Below are 22361 nucleotides of genomic sequence, written 5' to 3'. Positions count from 1 at the left end.
CTTCCAAATAAAAGGTTATGAGAAATGAGACTGAGCAACATTTAGACTTTGGCTAGATAGAAGGTACGCAGACCAGATTTGTGCTCTTTGGGTAACTGCGAAAAGTATGACTGTGAAAAAGAATTTATTACATGTATGTAAGAGAGAAAGCTGATCATAAGTGAGAAGGTCTGAATTATGCTATATTTTGTATAAATATGACTTGAAGGCTGGTTGCTAAATTCACTGATAGAAATAAGAATGCCTGAAAATAAGTGGAACGCTCAGCAAATAGTTCAACTTTAAGTGGCAAGTGAAACCAAGTTGGGTGGAACCATTTTCTACAATTCTGCATAATAGTGCTTATCCTGCATGATGGGTATAAGAATGGTACTGGAATGTTTCACACACATGAAGTTTTTGAGCTGGGTTTAACTTGAGCATTAGTTCATTCAAATTTTTGTATTGGGGAAATAAGCTGGTTATATATCACGATAAAAAAACAATATTCCTAAGGAAAAGGAAAGGTGAAAAAGCAATGTTTGGACTTAGATCCTTAAAAAAAGAGAGCTGTGAGACATTTAGAAAATAAAACAATGCAAGAACTACTCTATCGATCTGATAGAAGCAAAGATGGTTTGCAAGCACAGAGAAACATGGAGAAAAATTGTGGATGGTGTTGGTATATAATGCTGCATTTCCTTTTTAAAAATCTTTTTATCTTTATTTCATTTTATTTGCTTGCTATTGCTTCCTCCTTTTTTGCACGTGGCACAATATTGCTTCCCTCAAAAGAAACAGGGTAATGAGAATACATATAACTCAATGAGGTGATTAGTTTGTCAGAAATGATTGGACAATAATCTGCTTAGTATGAATGTGCGTATACTGTATCTCCGAATCCAGCAGCAAGAGCTATTTGATAGAATGTACAAACGAAGGTGAAAAGAGAAATGTGGTTTGTCTGCTTATAGCTTAGCATGATATGGTGCCCAACTATAACTGTTGATAAGCAGTTCGTGGCTTAGTGGTGTATTCAATAACAGCTGAAAATGAAAATTAATATAATGAATCATGATCACTTTTGTGCATTTATTGCATTCTCAGCAAAAGAGCACCAAACTTCCACCCAAGCAAATAATAAGGCAAAGTTTTTTGTCCTTTCCTAAACAACTTGGGTACACAAATGAGAGAAGTTAACAGTATAAGTAGTAGGATGAGTCCAGGTAAAGAGAGATTAAAGCAGCCTTTGTCTTCTTTTGTTTGTCTCTCTCTTTTCCCACACCTTGGTTGATATTAGTTGTTATTGGAGGTGCCTGGGATTGTCCAGAGCATCCTGGTTTGATAACCTTTTTCAACCTGAGCCTCTCAGATTTTGTTGCAGGACAGAGAAAGATTAGATTATTACCTGACTTTCTTTCTTCAAACCAAGAGCTGCCAAATGACAGCTACCTTAATATTATCATTTGGCACAGCTATGTTAGTATTATCATTAAGGACATTAGACACATTAGGCACAGTAAAAAAAATAAAACCATCCTAAAAAATGTGCATACACGTACACACTTTTTTTTTTTTTTGCTTCAGCACTCACTATGGTGCTCTCCTAAGACAACTTTGCAGAATATTCGGAAACTGCCTTTGTCCTGGAATAAAGCAAGGTCTCCAATTCCTTTTACACCTAGAATAATCGGATGATCCCCGAGTTTCCCCTGAAGTCGGGGTCATCTCCCAATCTGCCCAACCCGCCTTATTTCACCGGCCAGGGCAGGGCTGATGGCAACCCAAAACACCTGGAAGACATCAGCTCAGTGGCCACGGAGCACCTTTTCGCAGCGTGCTGAGGTGCTCCAGCGGCCGCTGACGAGAGCGCAGCCCGGCCTCTTCCCAGCTCGCCGGCGCCTGGCGCTCAGGAAATCGCGTCAGCATCTGCCCTCCTTGTTGGGGCGGTGTGAAAGAGTCAGCCTGCCCGCTAGCTTGCCGGCAAGGTCTTGCTGGGCTGCAGGTCGAATCGGAGGCGCGTTGATGTAGGGTGTGCGTTTGCCCGCGCCGCGTCCGCCTATTTCCTCCCCCCAAAGGGTCGGAGATCGGAAGGTCAAGGGACAGAGGATCCGGCGCATCGGGAGTTTTTGGAGAGATTTCTGCTGGATAGTTCGGGAGCAGAACTTAAAAGCCTTTCCCGACGGTGATCCTTCGCTGGTATCGTCGCTGGTAAAAAAAGAAGGTAATGGGGGGGGGGGGGGGAGTGGGAAATTGGGACCACTGTGTTGATGGCGGGTCTACTGTAGAAAAACTATGAAATGTTTGCCTATGAAATGGTTTCCTGGGAAATTATTTTGAGGTTAAAAAAAAAAAGATGTTGCAGAGGGTTATCGTCCGTAACTAGCAGTATTTTTACTGCTGCACTCTTGGCTGGCCTATACATAAATAAACCGAAAGATTAATGTGAGACAAAACTGTGTGCGCACCAATTACTTTCCTAAAGTATTTTCCTAAAACTAAAGTATTTAGTTTTTGAAAAAAGGAGCACATAGCATACCGAACTTGGCTCTAGGCCCATGCTTGAATGAGCTAGCAAGTGAAATGAACACAGCATGAAATAAATGCAGAATAATCTGATTGACAACCTCTGTGCCTCGCCCCCCTCCTTTCTTTTGCAAAATGTTGTGAAGAGAATGTAGAGAAACAACATGGAACTACAAAAAGTATTTTTCAGATTTATCCCTGAGCCCATGGACAATTAGAAGTCACTGCATGGAGGAAAGTTCCTACATGGTGGAAAGGGATTGTGCAGTTATTTGTATCTGTTGTTTTGTGTGAAGCAAGCTAGTATATGGAAATATTTTATCATTCTCTCAACTATGGCAATCTGGCTGATGAGTCTGGATTAAATTCAAAGTAGGTCCTGAATAAATACCCATTTTCCTTTTTTACATAGGCTGCTTATTTTCCCCTTTTTCTTTCAGTCTTTCACTTGCATTCCATTGGTGTACTTAACTAACTGTGTGAAAGTCCTTTCTGTCATTCAGCCAATTTGGCTTAGATTGCTAATGTTCCCTTGGTGATTAGTTTGAGCGGAATTTCTTTGGCAGTAGCCTTCTGCTGTATAGGGACGCCCAACATTTGATACTGGTGTTTAATACAGTACTTGATCTGTTATTTATAGAAGAAAGTTTAAAGTGACTATACTTTCCTAGCACTGCTTGTTCATGCTATTGCATATAAATTATCAAGCAAATTCTGAAGGAGATGCCTTTTTTGCTTCCAGTATTTTGTAAAAATTGAAGCTTTAGCAATTTGCAGCCCAGTCTCATGTTCATATAATTGGAAGTAAATCTAATTAATTCAGTGACATTTACTCCCAGGTAAGTTTATCCAAAGATCCAATCTTATAAGGCTAGCCTATTGCTTCTATGGACTCTTTGTTCTAGTTTGTTCAGTACTTAGAGTGTTGAGGTATGAATGTATGTTATCAGATAAGCAATGAATATGCTGGTTGAATGGTTTGGAAATTTTAATCCATGATATCTAAAGAGCATGGGATTGAATATGCTTAAATTGGTAGAACTTCACATGCATGATAATATTTCATTGCCAGAATACTTGGATGCCCCAAATAATTGAAGCATTCAGTTACAAAATCTGGCAATTACATACACAAAAATGTTTAGGGCTACCAGTGTAAGTACTGAAGTACTTACCATAGACTTTTCACACATTCATTTCTATATTTGTTTCTTCTTCTTTTTCCTATATCAAGTTCCAAATAAGATTTTATTTAAGACTCAAGTTTACATTCTATGGCAATTAGACTTGGTCAATTCACCATCAGAGATTTGGTAGGTGTTAGTTATGATTTGTCCCAAAGGTGACAAGATAATACTTGCTGTAGAGAAAGTAAAGATGGTGTTGTTCAGTAGGAAATTACCATGAGTTCATCCTATTCGGGATGAAATTTCTCATAAAAGTACAGATATACAGCCTGGGATGGTTCTTTGATTCTCAGTTGTATTCCCAGGTAAGAAAGAACATGTTTAAGTAACAGCTATGATTCTCCTTAGCCAATCAGATTTGGCAGCATTTGTCCGTACTTTGGTCACACCCTTTCTTGACAATTTAAATTTATTCTATTTGGGACTACTTTTGAAAACGTCTTGAAGCACCAATTGATGTAAATGTGACTGTTGAAATATCTTCATTAGTTGTCAGTTGTTTTCTCAGCAAAATTTAAGGTGGTAATGATATTAGTTTTCAAAACTCTACATACTACAACATGATTATCTGAGAGACTATGTCTTCTGCTAAAAACCTGTTAGAATGCTTTTATTTACAATAAATATGATATACTGTTTTCTGTAATCTGTATCAAAGATTCTCAAAGTTTTTGAGTTCATGGAGCCCTTATATCTCATAATGTTTTTGCATAATGTTTTACTTCCAAATATTAAGTATTTCATAGTACCCTGTAAGTTTGTTAAAAAAGACAACATCACAGTTTGGGAATTACAGGTTATTATATTAAACAAAGAGGAGAGGACTTTATTTCTCACCAGTCCCAAGCTATGGAATAACAAGACTGCGTCTCTTCATTCTTAGCCACATTGGCTTTCTTAGGAAATTATGCTTAAAGCTCTTTGAAAAGCAACCAGGATTCATCACATCTTTTAAAATACCTCTGATTTGTGAAGCTTTAAAATCCTTGAGTTTGTATTTTTGTATTTTACAGTTGCTTTCAGCTATAATAGTATATTCAGTGTAATTAGAACGGCAAGGAACAAAATCATTCTCTGCTGAAAACTGTTCCCTATAATTTCCTGGGTCCCTAAAGAAACTTCTGACTGTATCTTGGGAAAATACATGTTATTGAGCTTTCCCAGTCTGAACAAATATATTTGTTTATGTCTTTGTATTTTTTACGTATGTATAATGTAGAGGAGAGGCTCCTTACTTTTTAACAATACAAATGCTTATGTTAGCAGAGTGAAAGAAACCTGTATGTTTTTCTATACTTGATTTGCTGACTGTTTGTATAGGTACTAATCCATGTTTAACTAATTTACTTGCCTAGATCCATACAATCTCAAAAAATTCCATCATTACAATGATTTTTAAACATACTGCAGTTGTTAATTGATTAAGGACTTGTAGTCTCTCACATGTCATCTGCATCTGTATAATTAATCTGCCTTCTCTTCTTTCCCACTCTTCCTACGGTTTATTCCAATTTAAGTCTTACATCAGTTTACCTACTCAATACATCTTATAAAGAGAACTGCTCATGAAAGCTTTTGCCTTTCAAAAAGTTTGGTATTCAAAAAAGGTGCTACCATATTCCTTCTGATTATAGATTCACACAATGTGCTGAAATAATTTGGATGTGCAAAACACACTGAATGGCTAACTGGACATTTTATCCTTGCTTGGTTTGAGAACGTAGTGTGAGAAAGTGTTCTAGCTTTCGGAAGCCTGATTGACTTCACTGTATTTGCCTAGAAGCTTATGCAACAGAGAAGTATATATTAGAAAAAAATTGGTTTAAATTCCTCTCAGTCTTATCTTATAATATTTTAAGTGTGCATTTACTTTCTGTGTATGAATGAAGCACAAATTTAATTTCCTCTGATTATAATCAATTCTGGTAATTATAGCAACCTGTAAATAAGCTTGAAATATAATGACAAACTTTTCTTTAATGAGTTATAGTATCCTGAATGGACAACTGAAAGAGATCCAGTAATAATACTATATACTGTACTATATAGTTATATAGTTGCATCTTTTTAATTGCCAATTGTAGTTGTGACATACATGTTCTTAATTTGGAAATAAAGTCTATTGATGTGCCAAGGATTTCAGCTTTAGAAAAACATTTAGGATAAGTGAATTAGGTTATTTACTAATACACTTAATTCTTTAATGCTGAAATTATTTTCTTCTTTTAGCTCATGAGTCTGAATTTATGTTGCAGATCATGGACGATACCACTTTGTCACTTGGAACAATAGATGTTTCCTATTTGTCATCTTCAGCAGAATGCACTGTCACAAGATGTAAACATTCCAGTGAAGAATGGGTAAGCAAAATGCATGCTTGTTCAGTGCTCCTGAGTTTCTTAAAATAAAACACTTATTGAAAGATGAAAAAGTAACAGAGGATTATGCTTTAAAAAATTAAGAATGTTCAGTACAGATAGTCTTTGCTTGCTGTCCACTTGTTCAGCGATTATTCAAAGTTGTCGCAGTGCTGAACAAGTGGTATTTGTGACTGGTCCTCAAAGTTCTAACCCCTTCAGCACACCAATACTCACATGATTTTTATTCCAAGTGCTTGGCAAACAGACTGCAGAATGCTGCAACTGTGCAACATGATAGTTGCAGCATCCTGCAATCACTTGACTGGTATTTCTGATTTTCCCAATTGGCTTCACTTAAGCAAAGTCAATGGGGAAACCAGCAGAAAAGGTCACAAGTTTCTCTAGTAGTCTAGTAAATTCCTTAAGGCTCCCTGCGCTCTCACCCTTTTGTATCATCTACCTTGCAGCCTTCCTACACTTGCACTTCACTTCACTATCCAGCCCTGCAACTTCCTGTGACTGTGTATGACGTGTGCTAGGTCTCACAAATTATCCCTTGTTCTTCCTCAATTTACAGCCTCGCCAGTCCTTCTAGGCTTCCCTCACTCCTGTGGGATGCCCCGGAGCACCCCTAGGCTTCTTACCTGGCATTTCTGCCACTTCCGCCTGAATGACCTCTATATCTTGAGGTTACAATGGCAATCAGGACAGCTGGAACTGCAATTGCTAAGCAATGCAGCCACATGATATTGTGTTTTATGACCGTACTTCTTAGCAGCAGCAATTCTGGTCCCAATTGCCTTTGTAAAGATTATCTGTAGTACATTTAGATAGTTCTGTACACAGTTCTTAGAGCAAGATACAATTGATAAAAAAATAATACAGTACTGTAACCTAGCACCACTTTCATTCAAAATATATCTATAGAAAAAGTTCATATTGTAATATACAGTACAGGATTATATTATTTCAGATTTATTCCTACAGCAGTTCCAGAATTGCACAGGTAATCCTCAATTTATTACTGTAATTATGCCCAGATTTATGGTCACAAGTCATGGCAAGCCTTAAGTACATCTGCCTGGGTACCTGGATGAAGCTGTCTATCTGGATCCACGCCAGTCCGGCTTCAGGCCTGGGCACAGCACGGAAACGGCATTGGTCGCGTTGGTGGATGATCTCTGGAGAGCTCGGGATAGGGGTTGCTCCTCTATCCTGGTCCTATTAGATCTCTCAGCGGCTTTTGATACCATCGACCATGGTATCATACTGCGCCGGTTGGAGGGGCTGGAAGTGGGGGGCACCGTTCTACGGTGGTTCTCCTCCTACCTCTCCGACCGGACACAGTCAGTGTTGGCAGGGGGGCAGAGGTCGACCCCGAGGCGCCTTGTGTTTGGGGTGCCGCAGGGATCGGTCCTCTCACCCCTTCTGTTCAACATTTATGTGAAGCCACTGGGCGAGATCATCCGTGGCTTTGGGGTGGAATTCCATCAGTACGCTGACGATACTCAGCTGTACATGTCCACCCCAGGCCATCCCAATGATGCCCTTGAAGTGATGTCCCGGTGCTTGGAGGCTGTGCGGATCTGGATGGGGAGTAACAGGCTTCGACTCAACCCTTCCAAGACCGAGTGGCTGTGGCTTCTGGCGTCCTGATATAGCCAGCTGGCGCCATCACTGGCTATTGGGGGCGAGTTATTGGCCCCCACGGAGAGGGCTAGCAACTTGGGTGTCCTCCTGGATGCATGGCTGTCTTTAGAAGAGCATATGACGGCTGTGGCCAGGGGGGCTTTTCATCAGGTTCGCCTGATTCGCCAGTTGCGTCCCTTTCTGGATCGGGACTCCTTACGCACAGTCACTCAGGCACTCGTCATTTCCCGCCTGGACTACTGCAATGCTCTCTACATGGGGCTCCCCTTGAGATGCACCCGGAGGCTCCAGCTGGTGCAGAATGCAGCTGCGCAGGGGATTATGGGAGCGAGAGGGCGCTCCCATGTGACACCTCTCCTGCGCGAGCTGCATTGGCTCCCGGTGGACTTCCGGGTGCGCTTCAAGGTACTGGTTACCACCTTTAAAGCACTCCATGGCATCGGATCTGGGTATTTGCGGGACCGCCTTCTGCCGCCAATAGCTTCCCACCGGCCAGTACGCTCCACAGAGAGGGACTCCTCAGGGTGCCGTCAGCTAGGCAGTGTCGGCTGGCGACCCCCAGGGGAGGGCCTTCTCTGTGGCAGCACCTGCCATCTGGAACGATTTGCCCCCGGAAATACGGAGGATATCAGATCTCCGGGCTTTTCGCTTTTTTCTTCCATCAAGCGGGACTGGCCTGAAACCCCCCCCCACCCCCCGTTTTTGAGATATTAGATTTTTTAATTGTTTAATGGGTTTTAGTTGTAAGGTTCTTAATGTTTGGCCAAAGGGTATAATTCTTTTAAATTTTTAAATTTTGTATTGGATGTTTTTTACTTGGCTGTGCACCGCCCTGAGTCCACTAGGAGAAGGGCGGTATACAAATTTAAATTAAATAAATAAATAAATAAATAAATAAATAAATAAATAAATAAATAAATAAATAAAGTAGATGACCCTTTTTGCAGTGGCCATTAAGTGAATGCTGCAGTAATTAAATGAACGTTGTCATTAAGCCAAAGTGGTTGTTAAATGAATCTATTTTACCATTTTACCATCCATTTTACCCAATGGGCATTTTTACCAGAAAAAAGAAACACCAAAAATTACAGTCACATAATCACAATATGCTGCAAATGGCCATAAATGCGAACTGGTTGCCAAAGAGCCAAAATAGAGTCATGTAACTGCAGGTGGGTACAGTTTGTGGAAGTCCAGAATTGGGTCATAAGTACTTTTTTTGGGAGGGGGGGTATCATTTTGAAATGATTCAGTATCAAATATACAGATTTCATATAATTTAAAGGAGGAAAATATTTTGACAGTATTTTGACAATGTTTTGGCAAAATATTGATCTAGATTCCTTTAGGCAAACATTTGTATATATGTGACTCTATGAATGTGTTTAATTACTGCAATAACTGAATTTGGTTATTTGTTTAAGCAGAACAAATAAATCAATTGTTCTTAACTTTAGCTAGTTCACATATAGGAAGTAACCTGAAAGAAATTCAGAGCTCTCAGTTTTTATGTGCTATATTTTATATTTTCTTTACTGTCACTATTTTCCAGGGAGAATGCAATTCTAGGCCTACTGTCTTCCGATCAGCCACTTTAAAATGGAAAGAGACTCTTCTGGGCAGGAATAGGCCGTTTGTGGGACGCTGTTGTTACGTATGCACACCTCAAAGCTGGGTGAATGGAATTATATTAGTAACAATTAAATGTAATTTTCATGTAATCGTAATTAAATAGTCAGAAGGCAATTAAATTAAGTCAGTAGCTATGTACTTATCTCGTATAGCTTACTTTCAGATTTTGCCTGGTGGAAGTAGAATAGTATTTGATGCCTCTGTATTAATTTACAGTATTAATGAAATACTGTAAAGTAGGGCCCAGTGATTTGTTCAGGTAATATTAGGATGCATAGATTTTTCTTTATAGTTTTACTGTTATTTTTCTGTGTGGACTTCTCAGAATTGCTCGTGTATAAATTTAACAAATATGTATAGGTTTTGCAGATAACAGAGATTTTACGTGAGACTTTTGACAAGTCTAAACTTTGGCAAACTTCAAGCTATATATTATTTATATGGGGGTGGACAGATTCCTCTCCTTTAGAAGTAATATATAGAAAAATTCAATATTTATTGTGAACGGCTGTTAGTAATAAATTAATGTATGTGTATATCTTTCCCTTTTAGGACAAGCTTTTTAATACTAGTATCCCTTCTTTGGGTCTGCGTAATGTTATCTATATTAATGAGACTCATACACGGTAAATACTTTTTTCAGTATAGTTAATACTGTGATTTATTAAAAAGGATGTACTTATCCGGAAAATGAGTAAAAAAGGTTAAATATTAATGTTTGTTTTGCTGAACTGAACCTGCAGAGTAATCACATTTTGGCTTTCAGTGCATACAGAAGAAGTAAATATCTAAATGATGTAGAAATATAAAAGGACTTGATTCAAGGCTTCATTATTCATCAACTCTGTTCTTAGAAAACTAGTGCTGCTAGTAGTATTAATATTAATAATTAAATGAGGCTAGCTGACTGAGCTTGGAGGCCACCTTTTAAAAAATGTATTATTTTTTTTGAAAACTAATTCTGCAACGTGGTAGTTGCAACAATTTGTATAAGTGCTCATGAAAATAGGTACTAGTTTCATTGGGTAGAATGAAGCTACAGAATATTTTTCCGTAAAACTGTGGGAATCAGTGGTAAAGGAGATGGGGAGTAAAAAGACATTCCAAGGACGGAATTGATGCTTCTGTATTAATTTACAGTATTAATGAAATACTGATTTGGAGAAGGAAAAATCTTTAAGACTATATCTGTCATTTCCAAGGGAAGACATTTGATCTTGCGAGATTCTTGTAAATAGGTGTTTGACAATAAAAGAATTGCCTTGGCCTATTCAATGAGTTGTTCTAGTTGCTTGCGCCTAATAAAACATATGCATGAGGATCGAAAGAAATGTACATATTATCTAACATTTTCTGGCACAAGCCAGAATTTTGTGTTGTCAGCTGTCTACCTTAATTTTTAGATATAAAAAATGCAAAAGTTCAAGGAGAATTTCAAGTTTGTCAGGGATAGAAAGTTCTTTGGCACCTTTAAGTCTATTACATTGGGCATGAATTTGAATAAACAATAATTTACTTGTCAGATGCACATTTGTAAAGCTAATTTAAGTTTATTTTTGAACATAATTCATGTTGGAAGCAGATATTAAATAGCAGATATTTATAAACTTCAGATTGATAAAGGATGGTTAGTGTACAGATACTCCTCAATTTATGACTATAATGGAGCCTTTTGATTGTAATTATGATTGTAAAGCATGATGGTCATAAAATCGATCACCTACATGTCCAAACCAATTTTACAACCTTTTTTTGCAAGAGTCATTAAGTGATTCCCACAGTCATTGAAGTGTAGAGGCTTGTTTTGCCAAAACCAGAAGTAAAAACTGTAATAAAACATGATCAGGTGACAGTGGGATGTAACATTGTTGTGAATTAGCCGGATGTCCAGTACCCCATATGTGGTAACATGACCCGGTTGTCGGAACTTCGGAACCATGTTGTAAGTACCCCCAGGGAGATTTTTTAATTTTGAATAGTTGCTAAGTGGCTGCTGTACATCTAGGACTACCTGTATTCCTTTGGCAGCACATAAAAGAAAAGATACTATTTTGCATTAATTGTCTTATGTAAATGTATGCACATAGTAAATTAAGACAAAAAAGAACAAATCATTCATGTTTTATCTAATCTAGCTTAATGACTTTCCATCAAAGCTTCTTTATTTATTATCCAAAGAAAGTAAGATTCATGCTGCATTCCATATCTAGAACTTCCAATTCTGCTTTGACTCCTGATTATAACTTTCAAAGACTATAATCTAATTTGTTCAATGCAGCTTAATTCTGACCAGGCATGTGATGGATTGCACAACAGTTTTAATAGTTTAATGCCGCAATGCGACCTTTTCATTTCTGTTAAATTATATTACAAAATACATTTGTCATTTTAAAATACTAACAGCAATGTTGTTACTCCAAAGAACAACTGGTTTATTCTCGTTGCTTCTTTTGGTGCTTTAATACCTCACAGTTTAGTAGAATACTTTTAAACAATGTTTTTAACTTAGAAGCAGACATAAACATGGATATAGAAAACCATGTGTACCTAAAGAAGAGATCTTTGTTTTTCTAGTATTGTTCTTTCCTGACATGGCTTGACTTATCTGCTACTGTATACTATTGCATTGTATACTGTTTTTCTTTATTCTTTATATGCCAGTTAAAGTTGCCCTGATAAATAAAGGTGCAAATGGTCATTCTCTTCTCATTTAATCTCAGAATTACTATTTCCTCTATAAATTCATTGTTTACATCATTGGTGTCTTCCACCTTCAAATGCTCATCGAAAATTATTTGCTAGCTTTATTAAATTTACATCATGTACATTTGAATTAATCAGCCAAACCATGTTAGATCAAGATGAAGGGATGAATCAATTTTATTTGGTTCTGTAGACCTCTTAAGCAGTTTCTATTATTATCTGCCCCAGTACCAAATAGTTTTGAATTTAGAGTTGCAGAGAAACTCGCAAAGGTTGTTGAGACTGTAGTGGCTCAACAGTTCCCACAATTCCTGGAGAAAACGGAATACCTTGACCCGTACCAATCAAGCTTCCGACACGGTCACAGCACGGAAACGGCATTGGTCGCTCTGGTAAATGATCTCTGGCGGGCTCGGGATGGGGGTTGTTCCTCCATCCTGGTCCTACTTGACCTCTCAGCGGCTTTTGATACCATCGACCATGGTATCCTACTGCAGCGACTTGTGGGGTTGGGGTGGGAGGCACTGTCTTACGGTGGTTTTCCTCCTAACTCTTGGGTCGCTTTCAGTTTGTATGGGTGGGAGGGCAGAGATCCACCCCGAGGCCCCTTAATTGTGGGGTGCCTCAGGGGTCGGTTCTCTCCCTCCTGCTCTTTAACATCTATATGAAGCCACTGGGTGAAATCATTCGCGGCTTTGGGGTGAGATATCATCAATATGCTGATGATACCCAATTATACATCTCCACCCCAGACCACCCCAGAGATGCCCTTTCCGTGATGTCCCGTTGCCTGGAGGAGGTACAAGCCTGAATGGGCAGAAACAGACTCAAATTCAATCCCTCTAAGACTGAGTGGCTATGGATGCTGGCATCTCGGGTTTCAGATGCTCCATCACTTTTGATAGATGGGGAAAAACTTGCACCCGTGATAGGGCTCGCAACTTGGGTGTCGTCCTGGATGTTCGGCTATCCCTAGAAGACCATCTAACGGCCGTGACCAGGGGGGCCTTCGCACAGGTTCGCCTGGTGCGCCAGTTGCGCCCTTTCCTGGACCGAGATGACCTTCGCACAGTCACTCATGCCCTGGTTACTTCCCGCTTGGATTACTGCAATTCCCTCTACATGGGCCTGCCCCTGAGATGCACCCGGAGACTCCAGCTGATCCAGAATGCAGCTGCACAGGTTGTTATGGGAGCCCCTCGTTACTCCCATATAACACCCCTCCTGCGTGAGCTGCACTGGTTACCAGTGGTTCTCCGGGTCCGCTTCAAGGTGCTAGTCCTCACCTATAAGGCCCTTCATGACTTAGGTCCGGGATATTTGCATGACCTTCTCCTGCCTGCCTCTCACCATCCTGTTCGCTCATATAGGGCCACTCTCCTCAGGGTTCTGACGGCTAGCCAATGTCACCTTGCTGTGCCCAGGGGTAGGGCGTTCTCTGTGGGTGCTCCCACCCTCTGGAATGAATTACCTACTGAGCTTCGGACAGCTCCTGATCTCCGCTCCTTCCGTCGGGACTTGAAGACTTGGCTTTTCAAACAAATAGGCTGAGACTGATTCTGGGCTTTATTGTTTACTACTAATTAATTATTTGGATTAAATTATGATTTTATTGTACTTGTTTCTTAACTTGTGTTCGCCGCCCTGAGTCCTTCGGGAGAATGGCGGCATATAAATACATGTAATAAATAATAAATAAGTATTATTCTCTGTTTACATTTATTTTGGTTTCTTACATTGTGAAAATCTTTAGTTAAATTTCATTTTGCTTGCAGATTTGTCCTAGGCAAGATGGCACAGTTGAGAAAGAGAAGAACTAAAATAAACAAAACTCTTCGTTTAGTATGTTCTACCTGAATTAACAAGGAATTCATATCTTCTTTTGATTTAAGCTGAACATATTTCAGCCAAGCCCCATGTACTATATTTCTGGTTTCTTTTTAGTCACTTCTGCCATGATACTGTTAAACCAGAACCAAATCAACTCAGTGACTTCTACTAATTTTATTAGTGGGAATTATGATATGATATAATATGATATGAAATTTTGGCAGCCATTTGAAGGATAACTTTCTAATAATGGGTCTTTTTAAATTCCTCCATAATGTTATAGGTACAGAGGTTGGCTTGCTCGGCGGTTTTGTTATACTCTTTTTGTGCAAGAGCGGGATGTTTGTAAGAGCATGTTTGCAAATAATGTGATGGAAAATGTATTGAATAATAGCAGGTAAGATGTAGATAATAGTGATTATTATAATTGAAAAGTTCTTTCCCCAACCTAATTGGAATTGTCTGGAAGAAATATAAAATTCTAGATAATATATTCATCTTAATCATTGATATTCTCCCTATTAATGATAATTGTAAATTTTCCCATTTTGCCAAATCTGTCACTATCTGTTGTTTGAGTTTATTGTAAAATAACTTGAAAAGTTCTTATTTATAAATAATAAATGTTCAATTTATGGAAAGTCCCCAAAATTGTTTTTCCTTATACTGCAGAAACTCTGGATTTTAAAAGCAATTATTTTGAATTTCTTCCTGTGTATGTGTACAAGTTATAACATCTTGAAATCCTGATTCCAAAGAATTTTCATTATATCCTTGTGTCTGGTTGTGGGACATCAAATATATAGAGGCATCTTCAGTAGCATGCAACTTTGGGGGGATGCAGCCACATTTTTGTGTATATTCTGCAGGTTATACTTCAAAAAGTATAGAAATGGGTGGGATTCAATGGAACAAGAATAAAGGCTAAAATTCATTTTATTTACACATACATTTAATTAAAATGAAGTATAGTTAGTATTCCTCTTTAGTCACAAAATTATGGTTTGATTTTCCCTTAAGTAATATTAAAAATTGCAATTGTGTAATAACACACAATCGTTTCTGGTTTCTGCACCTAAGGCTCTAAGGGAAGATGGGTTGTATAATTCTGCTCTACAAATGTTCTGTAAAGACTGTATGATTATCTGGTTCATGTATCAGCGTATGTGAATATATATGCCTTATAACCTTGAAATGTCATCTATATAATAGATGAAGTCTTCAACTTATGACCACAATTGAGCCCAAAATTTCTGTTGTTAAATGGCATATTTGTTAAGTGAGTTTGCCCCATTTTATGACCTTTCTTGCCACCGTTATTAAGTGAATCACTGCAGCTGATAAGTTAGTAGCCCGGTTAAATGAATCTGGCTTCCCTTGATTTTGCTTGTCCAAAGATTGCAAAAGGTGATCATGCAACCCTGGGCAATAGTCATAAATATGAAACAATTGCCAAGCATCTGAATTTTGATCACATGATCATGGAGATGCTGCAAACGTAACTGTGAAAAACGGTCATAAGTCACTTTTTTTGGTGCTGTTGCAACTTTGAACAGTCATTAAATGAACTGTTGTAAGTCGAGGACTACTTGTATTTTTGAGTGAAAAAATGAATATTCCAATAACAAAGTACTACAGTATATAGTTATTTAGAATATTTAGAATAAGGGGGATTTATCCAAAACTTTATCTGAGTTTTGGTTATTTTTAAATTGAAGATAAATGATCTGAAGCAGTTGAAAGCTACAATAAATCTTCAATTCACTTTATATTTGTAATATTTAGAGTGCAGAATGCTATTATACAGGAGGCTTCAGAATCATCAGCTGTAAATGGTCCTGATCAGCTGGAATCTAGAAATATTAACAGAATCAAGAAGAAAGCTAGAAGGATCCTTCAAGAAATGGTAGCAAATGTCTCTCCTTCTCTGATTAGGTAATGATACTAAGTTTTGTTTGTGAGGTCTGCGTATACTCAATACTGTGTATAGCCACAGAGATATTTGTTATTTCTTACGTCATATTGTTTTTCTTTTGTCATTGTTGCATAATAAATAAAACTCATTCTCTACGCTTGAAGAATTCCTTTATATATTAATGTATCAAAAATATTTTTTCAGTGGGACAAGACAACATGTTCTCAATAAGTGTCATTTTATCAGCCCAACATTACACTCTGTTCAGAATTATGTGGAATTAAAATTTCTTTGTTATATTTTCTATGGCTGATAGTAGTCTATCAACTATTGTTTAAACTGTATCTTAAAATTTTCACAGTCAATTAATACACTTTTGGTCCATCATGAATGATGTGATTGTTTCTGTTTTGAACGTGAACAGCAACTAGTATATTTGTATTTATTGTTTGTACAAAATTGATTATATGGTGGCTTATCTTATATTTTTCTTTCAGGTTAACAGGTTGGGTTTTATTGAAATTATTTAACAGCTTTTTTTGGAATATCCAGATTCATAAAGGCCAACTAGAAATGGTGAAAGCAGCAACTGAGGTAATAAAAATAATAGAAGCAATATATGCAATGGTAGCATTTTTTTTTTGTACCATACTAAATATCTAGTTATTTCCAGCTTCAATCTGTGAAATATTCAGGAAAAAATTACCTTTATTTTTTTTTCCTGAAAAGACACCTTTGATAAAAGGTTATAAAAAATAACGTTCATCTAACAGAATCTGTTTTACAGTGTTGATATTAAACTCCAGCAAATAATCACCAGTTGAATGGCTTGTTTAATAAATACAAACAATGCCAAAAGTTTTTATGTGTAGTAAATTGTGTTAGTGCATTCTGTGTCTTCCTTACCCAGGACACAATAGCAAGCGCAATGTTTATAAGGAGAAATGCAAAAATTAGATTTTGTAATCTTTTTTCCCCCAATTTCCAGTATCATTTTGGTTTCTGAAGGCTCTTGAAGTTATTATTGGGGTTGAATCTGAATAGAATCATTACTGGTGAAGATATATTGTAATAAATTGTCAATGATGAATGATGTATGCTTGGAATAACATTTACTTGAAATTTCGGTAATTGGGGACTATTTAAATGATAGTTTACTATCAAGTAGTTATCTATGGTTTGTTCAATATATTTTTGCCATTAATTTCCAGATGATTCAGTTTTAAAAGTATTGAACAGATATTCAATACTCAAAGTTCAAAGTTTACGTTGCTATATAATCTAAATACAAACTACACTATATGTTTCAAGTCCACCTTAGATTACCTATAGTATCATACAAATAAAGCAGTTATATTTAATTGCTGAAAATGTTGCTGAAAATCTATTGCCTGCGAAATATATATCCTTTCTATTTCATTCATTCCCTTCTCCTTCCTCTTCAATTGGCAATGCAAATGTTACCAAGAGAAAAAGAGAAACACAGTGACAATGTAGTAGTTTGATATGTTCAAATTATGTTTTGATATTGAACTCTTCTTTTTTTCTTCTTCATGCAGCTAAATTTACCTCTTGTATTCTTACCGGTTCACAAATCTCACATTGACTACCTACTTCTCACCTTCATTCTTTTCTGCAACAATATCAAAGCACCCTACATTGCAGCCGGAAATAATCTGAATATTCCTATTTTCAGGTAAAACAGTATTAGTTCTTTTACTATGTAAATGTCAGACATTTTGTTCCCTTACCTGACCTAGGTAAACTAACATAAAGAAGCTACCTAAATGTGTAGTATGTGTTGACTGGATAAGTGTGTGACATATTATACATAGTCAACAACTTTTACATTAATTTGGTAAATAAACAGAACTAAGATTTCAATTGTAATGGTCTTATTCTGAAGTTTTGATATATTGCTGGTCTGTGACCGTAATAAAGTTTATTGCCTTGTCTAAAATTCTGATATCATTTTAACATACCAAAAATTCAGAATTCATTTGTCCATATTCACATGACAAGGTGTTACTGCACATGCAATACCAGTGTCAGAAAGGAATGAGTTTATTTTTACAAATTGTGCCAAATAGAATGAAAAAAATGCATTAAGTGTGTGAAATTTTGCAGCACACAAAAGTAGAACTATAGTGATTTTTTTTAAATCTGTAAAAGAGTTCAAAATACAAATATATATGTGTGTGTGTGTATATGTGTATATATGTGTGTATATATGTATGGTTTTAAAAAACATTGGTAAGGGTAGACATTGATACAGATTTCTAGGGGAAAACAATATTGATTTATAAAATTATAGTTATGAAACAACTTTTTATATGATTTATATGTCTTGATGTCATTAATGAAAAATTATATTAATATTTATAAAATATGAATGTTTCTATATTTAAAAATGTTTTAACATGATATTTTTATAATATAACCACATTTTCCTCAATAAAAACAAGAAAAAGCATATCAAGAACAAAGTGAAAACGTAATGTTTTTTGATGTATATTGCTAGGAACGATGGATTTGAATGCATCTAAAGAGTTTATAATCACATGCTCAACTAATATTTATTTGTTTTTTCCTTTAATGTTATAAAATAATACGCATTTTTATTTTTTTTATCTGATATAACCTTTGTTAAATTTGCATTCTTTCCCTTTTAATTAAAGAGGTATGCATATTTTATTTCCTATCTTTAGCACCTTAATTCACAAACTTGGAGGGTTTTTTATTAGAAGAAAATTAGATGAGAGACCTGATGGCCGAAAAGATCTTTTGTACAGAACATTACTGCATGTGGTAAGTACATTTTTAAAAAACCCAAAAAACAGTTTATTTCTGCAAATTTACTAATAAAACCTGTGTACCATTTCAGCGCACAATGCATATTTAAATTTGTAGCAAAGTTCAAAATTTAAATCAAGTTTTATTTCACTTTATACGGTAAATGAGGTATAGTTCCTTTCAGGGCTAAGCCCAGATGATATAAAAGATTCATTATGATAGAAAGGCTTCTGCCAAGAAAAGTGAAAAACCTGTATTGTACTTTTATGTCAAGTGATGACTTCATGGATCATTGTAATGTTCTATGCGTGTCAGTGGTGGTATGGACTATACATGTGCCTTGAAGAAATTTGTATACCTTAGTTAAATGTTGAAGCTGCATCTCTCATATCTATGCAACTATATGCTCTTAATTGTTGGCACTATTGTTAGTAGATACCAAAGTTACTTGTGATCTTTCAGTAATAATTATCCTATGCAACTACAAGTTGTTCCAAGAAAAGCAGAGTTATGTTTTACAGATGTGGGCATGTTGGTAAATGATTATAAATCTTGTCCCCACACAGTTCCAAATTTGAACAGTGCTCATTGTGGTTGCCCGCCTAAATTACTGATTTGAAACAATGCAAAGAACTTGTGTCTAATCTTATTGCCATTCTCTTTTCAGCATGTTGAAGAGTTGCTTCGACAACAGCAATTCTTAGAGATATTTCTGGAGGGGACAAGGTCCAGGAGTGGAAAAGTAGCCTGTGCAAGGGCAGGTCTTTTATCAGTGGTGGTCGATGCTCTATATTCAAATGCTGCTCCTGACATACTAATCATACCTGTGGGAATCTCCTATGACAGAATAATTGAAGGTCACTATACTGGTGAGCAGCTGGTAAGAGGTGCTATTGTATGCTTAACGTATTTATAAAGTTTAGTTATTATTGGCAGTTCTGCTAATAAACTATAGTTTTAAGACAGGTTAACTTTCCTCTATACTTAATATGTTACAAAATAAAATCATGCAGAAAAGAAAATCATTCAGGGAAAAAATGTTTAAGTCCATTTAGTGAAAGCAACTCTGTAACAACTTCACACGATTTGAAAGATCAATGAATTTGATTTAGTTTTATTTTTGAATAAGAACAGAACAAACATAATTTGGTGTATGCATTAATGTAATATGAATTTCACCCCTTTCTTTGTCTTTTCAATGTCTTTCAGGGAAAGCCCAAGAAGAATGAAAGCCTATGGAGTGTAGCCCGAGGAGTCTTTCGAATGTTACGAAAAAATTATGGCTGTGTTAGAGTAGATTTCGCTCAACCGTTTTCTTTAAAAGTAAGTTTATATTTTATGACCAAAATTCCATTGAGAAACTGTGAAAAAGATATTTTAAACGATTCGTATTTCAGTAGAAACAAATTTCAAAGTTTTTACTTCATGCACAATTGGTATTGCTCAACAAAAGAGTTTTGTAGCTGAAAACTCATGCTAGAAAATGGAGTGCTGAATATGAGATGCCGTGGCTTCAAGGTATTAATAAAAATAAAACAATAGTAGTACTAAAAATAACTGGAGCAAATGAAGCATCACTTGAACACCATGAACACCTTTGGCATTGACAAACTTACCGTTAGTCAATTGCAAAAGGCAGCTTTATTTGAATCACTTTACATCCTTCACGATATCATCAAACAATATCTGCCTATTTCCAGATCCTTGGGAAGGTCTCAATAAGTGAATGAAATTGCCTAATTCAGTGCAAACAACTGGCTCACTTCAACCACCACCATCAAAGACTGAGACATCAAGGTTGGAAAAAGCTAGTAGAGCTTTTTCTTTTGAAGCGGTGATGCAAGAAATCCCACCTAGAAATATTTAAGAAATTCATCATTACCTTTTCAGTTTGGCTGTTATTTACTTTAAATCAGAGCTGTCAAATTCGCTGTGCGCGGGCCAGGCCCATGCCCAGTTTAGCAAAAGGAAAAAAGTTGTGATACATCACATGACATCATCATAACACCACGAGTTTGACACCTCTTGCTTTAGATTCCAGAGGTAATTAACGCACTTCAAAATTACATGTTTTCAGTATATTATATTATTGGCTAATTGTCAGTATTTACTACTATGCTGGTCTCTGAAAATCCTTTTGCTAATCAGTAAGGTAGTTGTTACAAATGTTATGTTTTTACAGGAATATTTAGATTGTCAAAATCAAAAACCTTTGCCTGTTCCTCTTTCTTTGGAGCATACTCTGTTACCAGCTGTACTGCCTTCAAGGTAAGATGGAACTGATGATTTTCTATCAATGATAGAAACAACAATCAAATATACTGTTAAATCTACAGACTAAATTATAAATGTTGAAGGAGTTCTTTTCCAAATTTCAGTTTATCATATTTAAGGATATGATAAACTGAATCATATCCCCAGACATTTTCTGAATGTCATTTGAATAAATTAGAATTCTGCTAAGATAACAAATCCATCAGAGTTTTTTTATTGAATATTGAATATTATCATACTTAATTATGCATATAATTAAGTAGTACATTTCAAAAACATGCAGTCAAATTAGTTAATGCTTAGAATTCTAGCTGTACATTTATTTAGCAATTATAGCGTAAATATATTTTGAATTTTTGATGTTTTATCTGTGATTTGACTAAGTTTGAGCTAGCCTATTGAAATTTTTTTGGGGGAAACTTAAATAATTGATTTTTCTGGAATTATTCATTAGCTTAAAACTTGAAGGGTTTTATGTTGGGTTTATTTTTTTTTTGCATATGATAAAAAAAGATTTTGAAGAATTGTTATATGATAGAAAAGGTGTAAAATATATCATTATTCTTCTTCAGATTAATTATTTCTTTAGGATATGAAAATCTTAAAGCATGATTTACTATTTTGCAATACAACCTGGATGCTACTATGGGGATTCAGCCAGTCTCTTTGTTAATACAGTGTGATTCCATGAAGCAAGCAGTTGTAGGAAAAATCTGTCAGACTTAGATCTATAATTTAATCAGGGAAGTGGGTTTCATGTTTTGGCAAAGGACTCTTCTGCCCCAGCTATGGACCCCAAAGAATGCAGCACACACAAACTCTATACAAAGCTTATTTTACTCAAATAACTTAGTCTTTATCAACCAAAAGCTGTTAATAAACTGTCTTAACAGCTTACCAGAATTCTAAGATAAGATAATCAAAGTCTTACTAGAGTTGGCAGAAAGCCCAGAAACAATTTTGCAGAGAATCCAGACACGAAGGAGATTGAACTAAACTTGTTCCCTACAGCTTGCTGCAAGCGGCGTTCCTCCTTAAATAGGCTAAGGGAGCCAATTAGCCCCAAGTCTTACTCTTGAGGAGACTTCCTCCTGAGGAGCCACTCCTGCCTTTTGGCAGCTCTGCGTGCCCGTGCATTGAGAAGAGGCTCCTCCTCTTCGTCCTCTTCACTTAAAGGAGCTTCTGGAGGTTCTGAAGGCCCTGGCTGAATCCCTGCCTCTGGCATCACATCTTCTCCAGCCTCCTCACTGTCCGACTCGAGCGTCAGCTGCACAGGCTGCTGGCGCAGCACCACATCAGCCTCCTCATTGTTGGAATCAGCTACAATCTGCACAGGCCGCTGACGGGCCACAACAAGGACAGTAATAGTTGCCCTACAGTAATTTTCATAATCTGTTCTTATAAGAAAAAAGAGCAGTTTATCTACAAGTTCAGTGGTGTCTCCCTCGCAAATATAGTCTTTAGCACTGAGAACTGCAGCACTTAAATATTTTGGGATCTTATGATAACATA

At 36.7% G+C, this 22361-nt stretch overlaps 1 protein-coding gene across 2 annotated transcripts in view; it reads left to right on the top strand.

Moving 5' to 3' along the window:
* The first annotated feature begins 2005 nt into the window (after nt 1–2005).
* GPAM (glycerol-3-phosphate acyltransferase, mitochondrial) overlaps nt 2006–22361 on the top strand; it is a 35120-nt gene continuing 14764 nt past the window's right edge. Inside the window, exons 1-12 of one of the 2 annotated variants that reach the window (XM_070945780.1) lie at nt 2006–2203; nt 5948–6052; nt 9255–9377; nt 9887–9960; nt 14151–14264; nt 15653–15802; nt 16280–16376; nt 17342–17478; nt 18491–18590; nt 19243–19455; nt 19785–19898; nt 20758–20843. In XM_070945780.1, coding sequence (XP_070801881.1) covers nt 5951–6052; nt 9255–9377; nt 9887–9960; nt 14151–14264; nt 15653–15802; nt 16280–16376; nt 17342–17478; nt 18491–18590; nt 19243–19455; nt 19785–19898; nt 20758–20843 — 1310 coding nt within the window. In that variant the 5' untranslated portion in view covers nt 2006–2203; nt 5948–5950. Of the gene's footprint in view, nt 2204–5938; nt 6053–9254; nt 9378–9886; nt 9961–14150; nt 14265–15652; nt 15803–16279; nt 16377–17341; nt 17479–18490; nt 18591–19242; nt 19456–19784; nt 19899–20757; nt 20844–22361 lie in introns of those variants that run through there. The other variant, XM_070945779.1, reaches the window with a different exon arrangement.

The sequence above is a fragment of the Pituophis catenifer genome, unplaced genomic scaffold, assembly GCF_029215685.1.
Source record: "Pituophis catenifer annectens isolate HBS135680 unplaced genomic scaffold, rPitCat1.0.hap2 SCAF_6, whole genome shotgun sequence".
Lineage (NCBI taxonomy): Eukaryota > Metazoa > Chordata > Lepidosauria > Squamata > Colubridae > Pituophis > Pituophis catenifer.
This window is presented reverse-complemented; position numbering and strand designations above follow the sequence as displayed.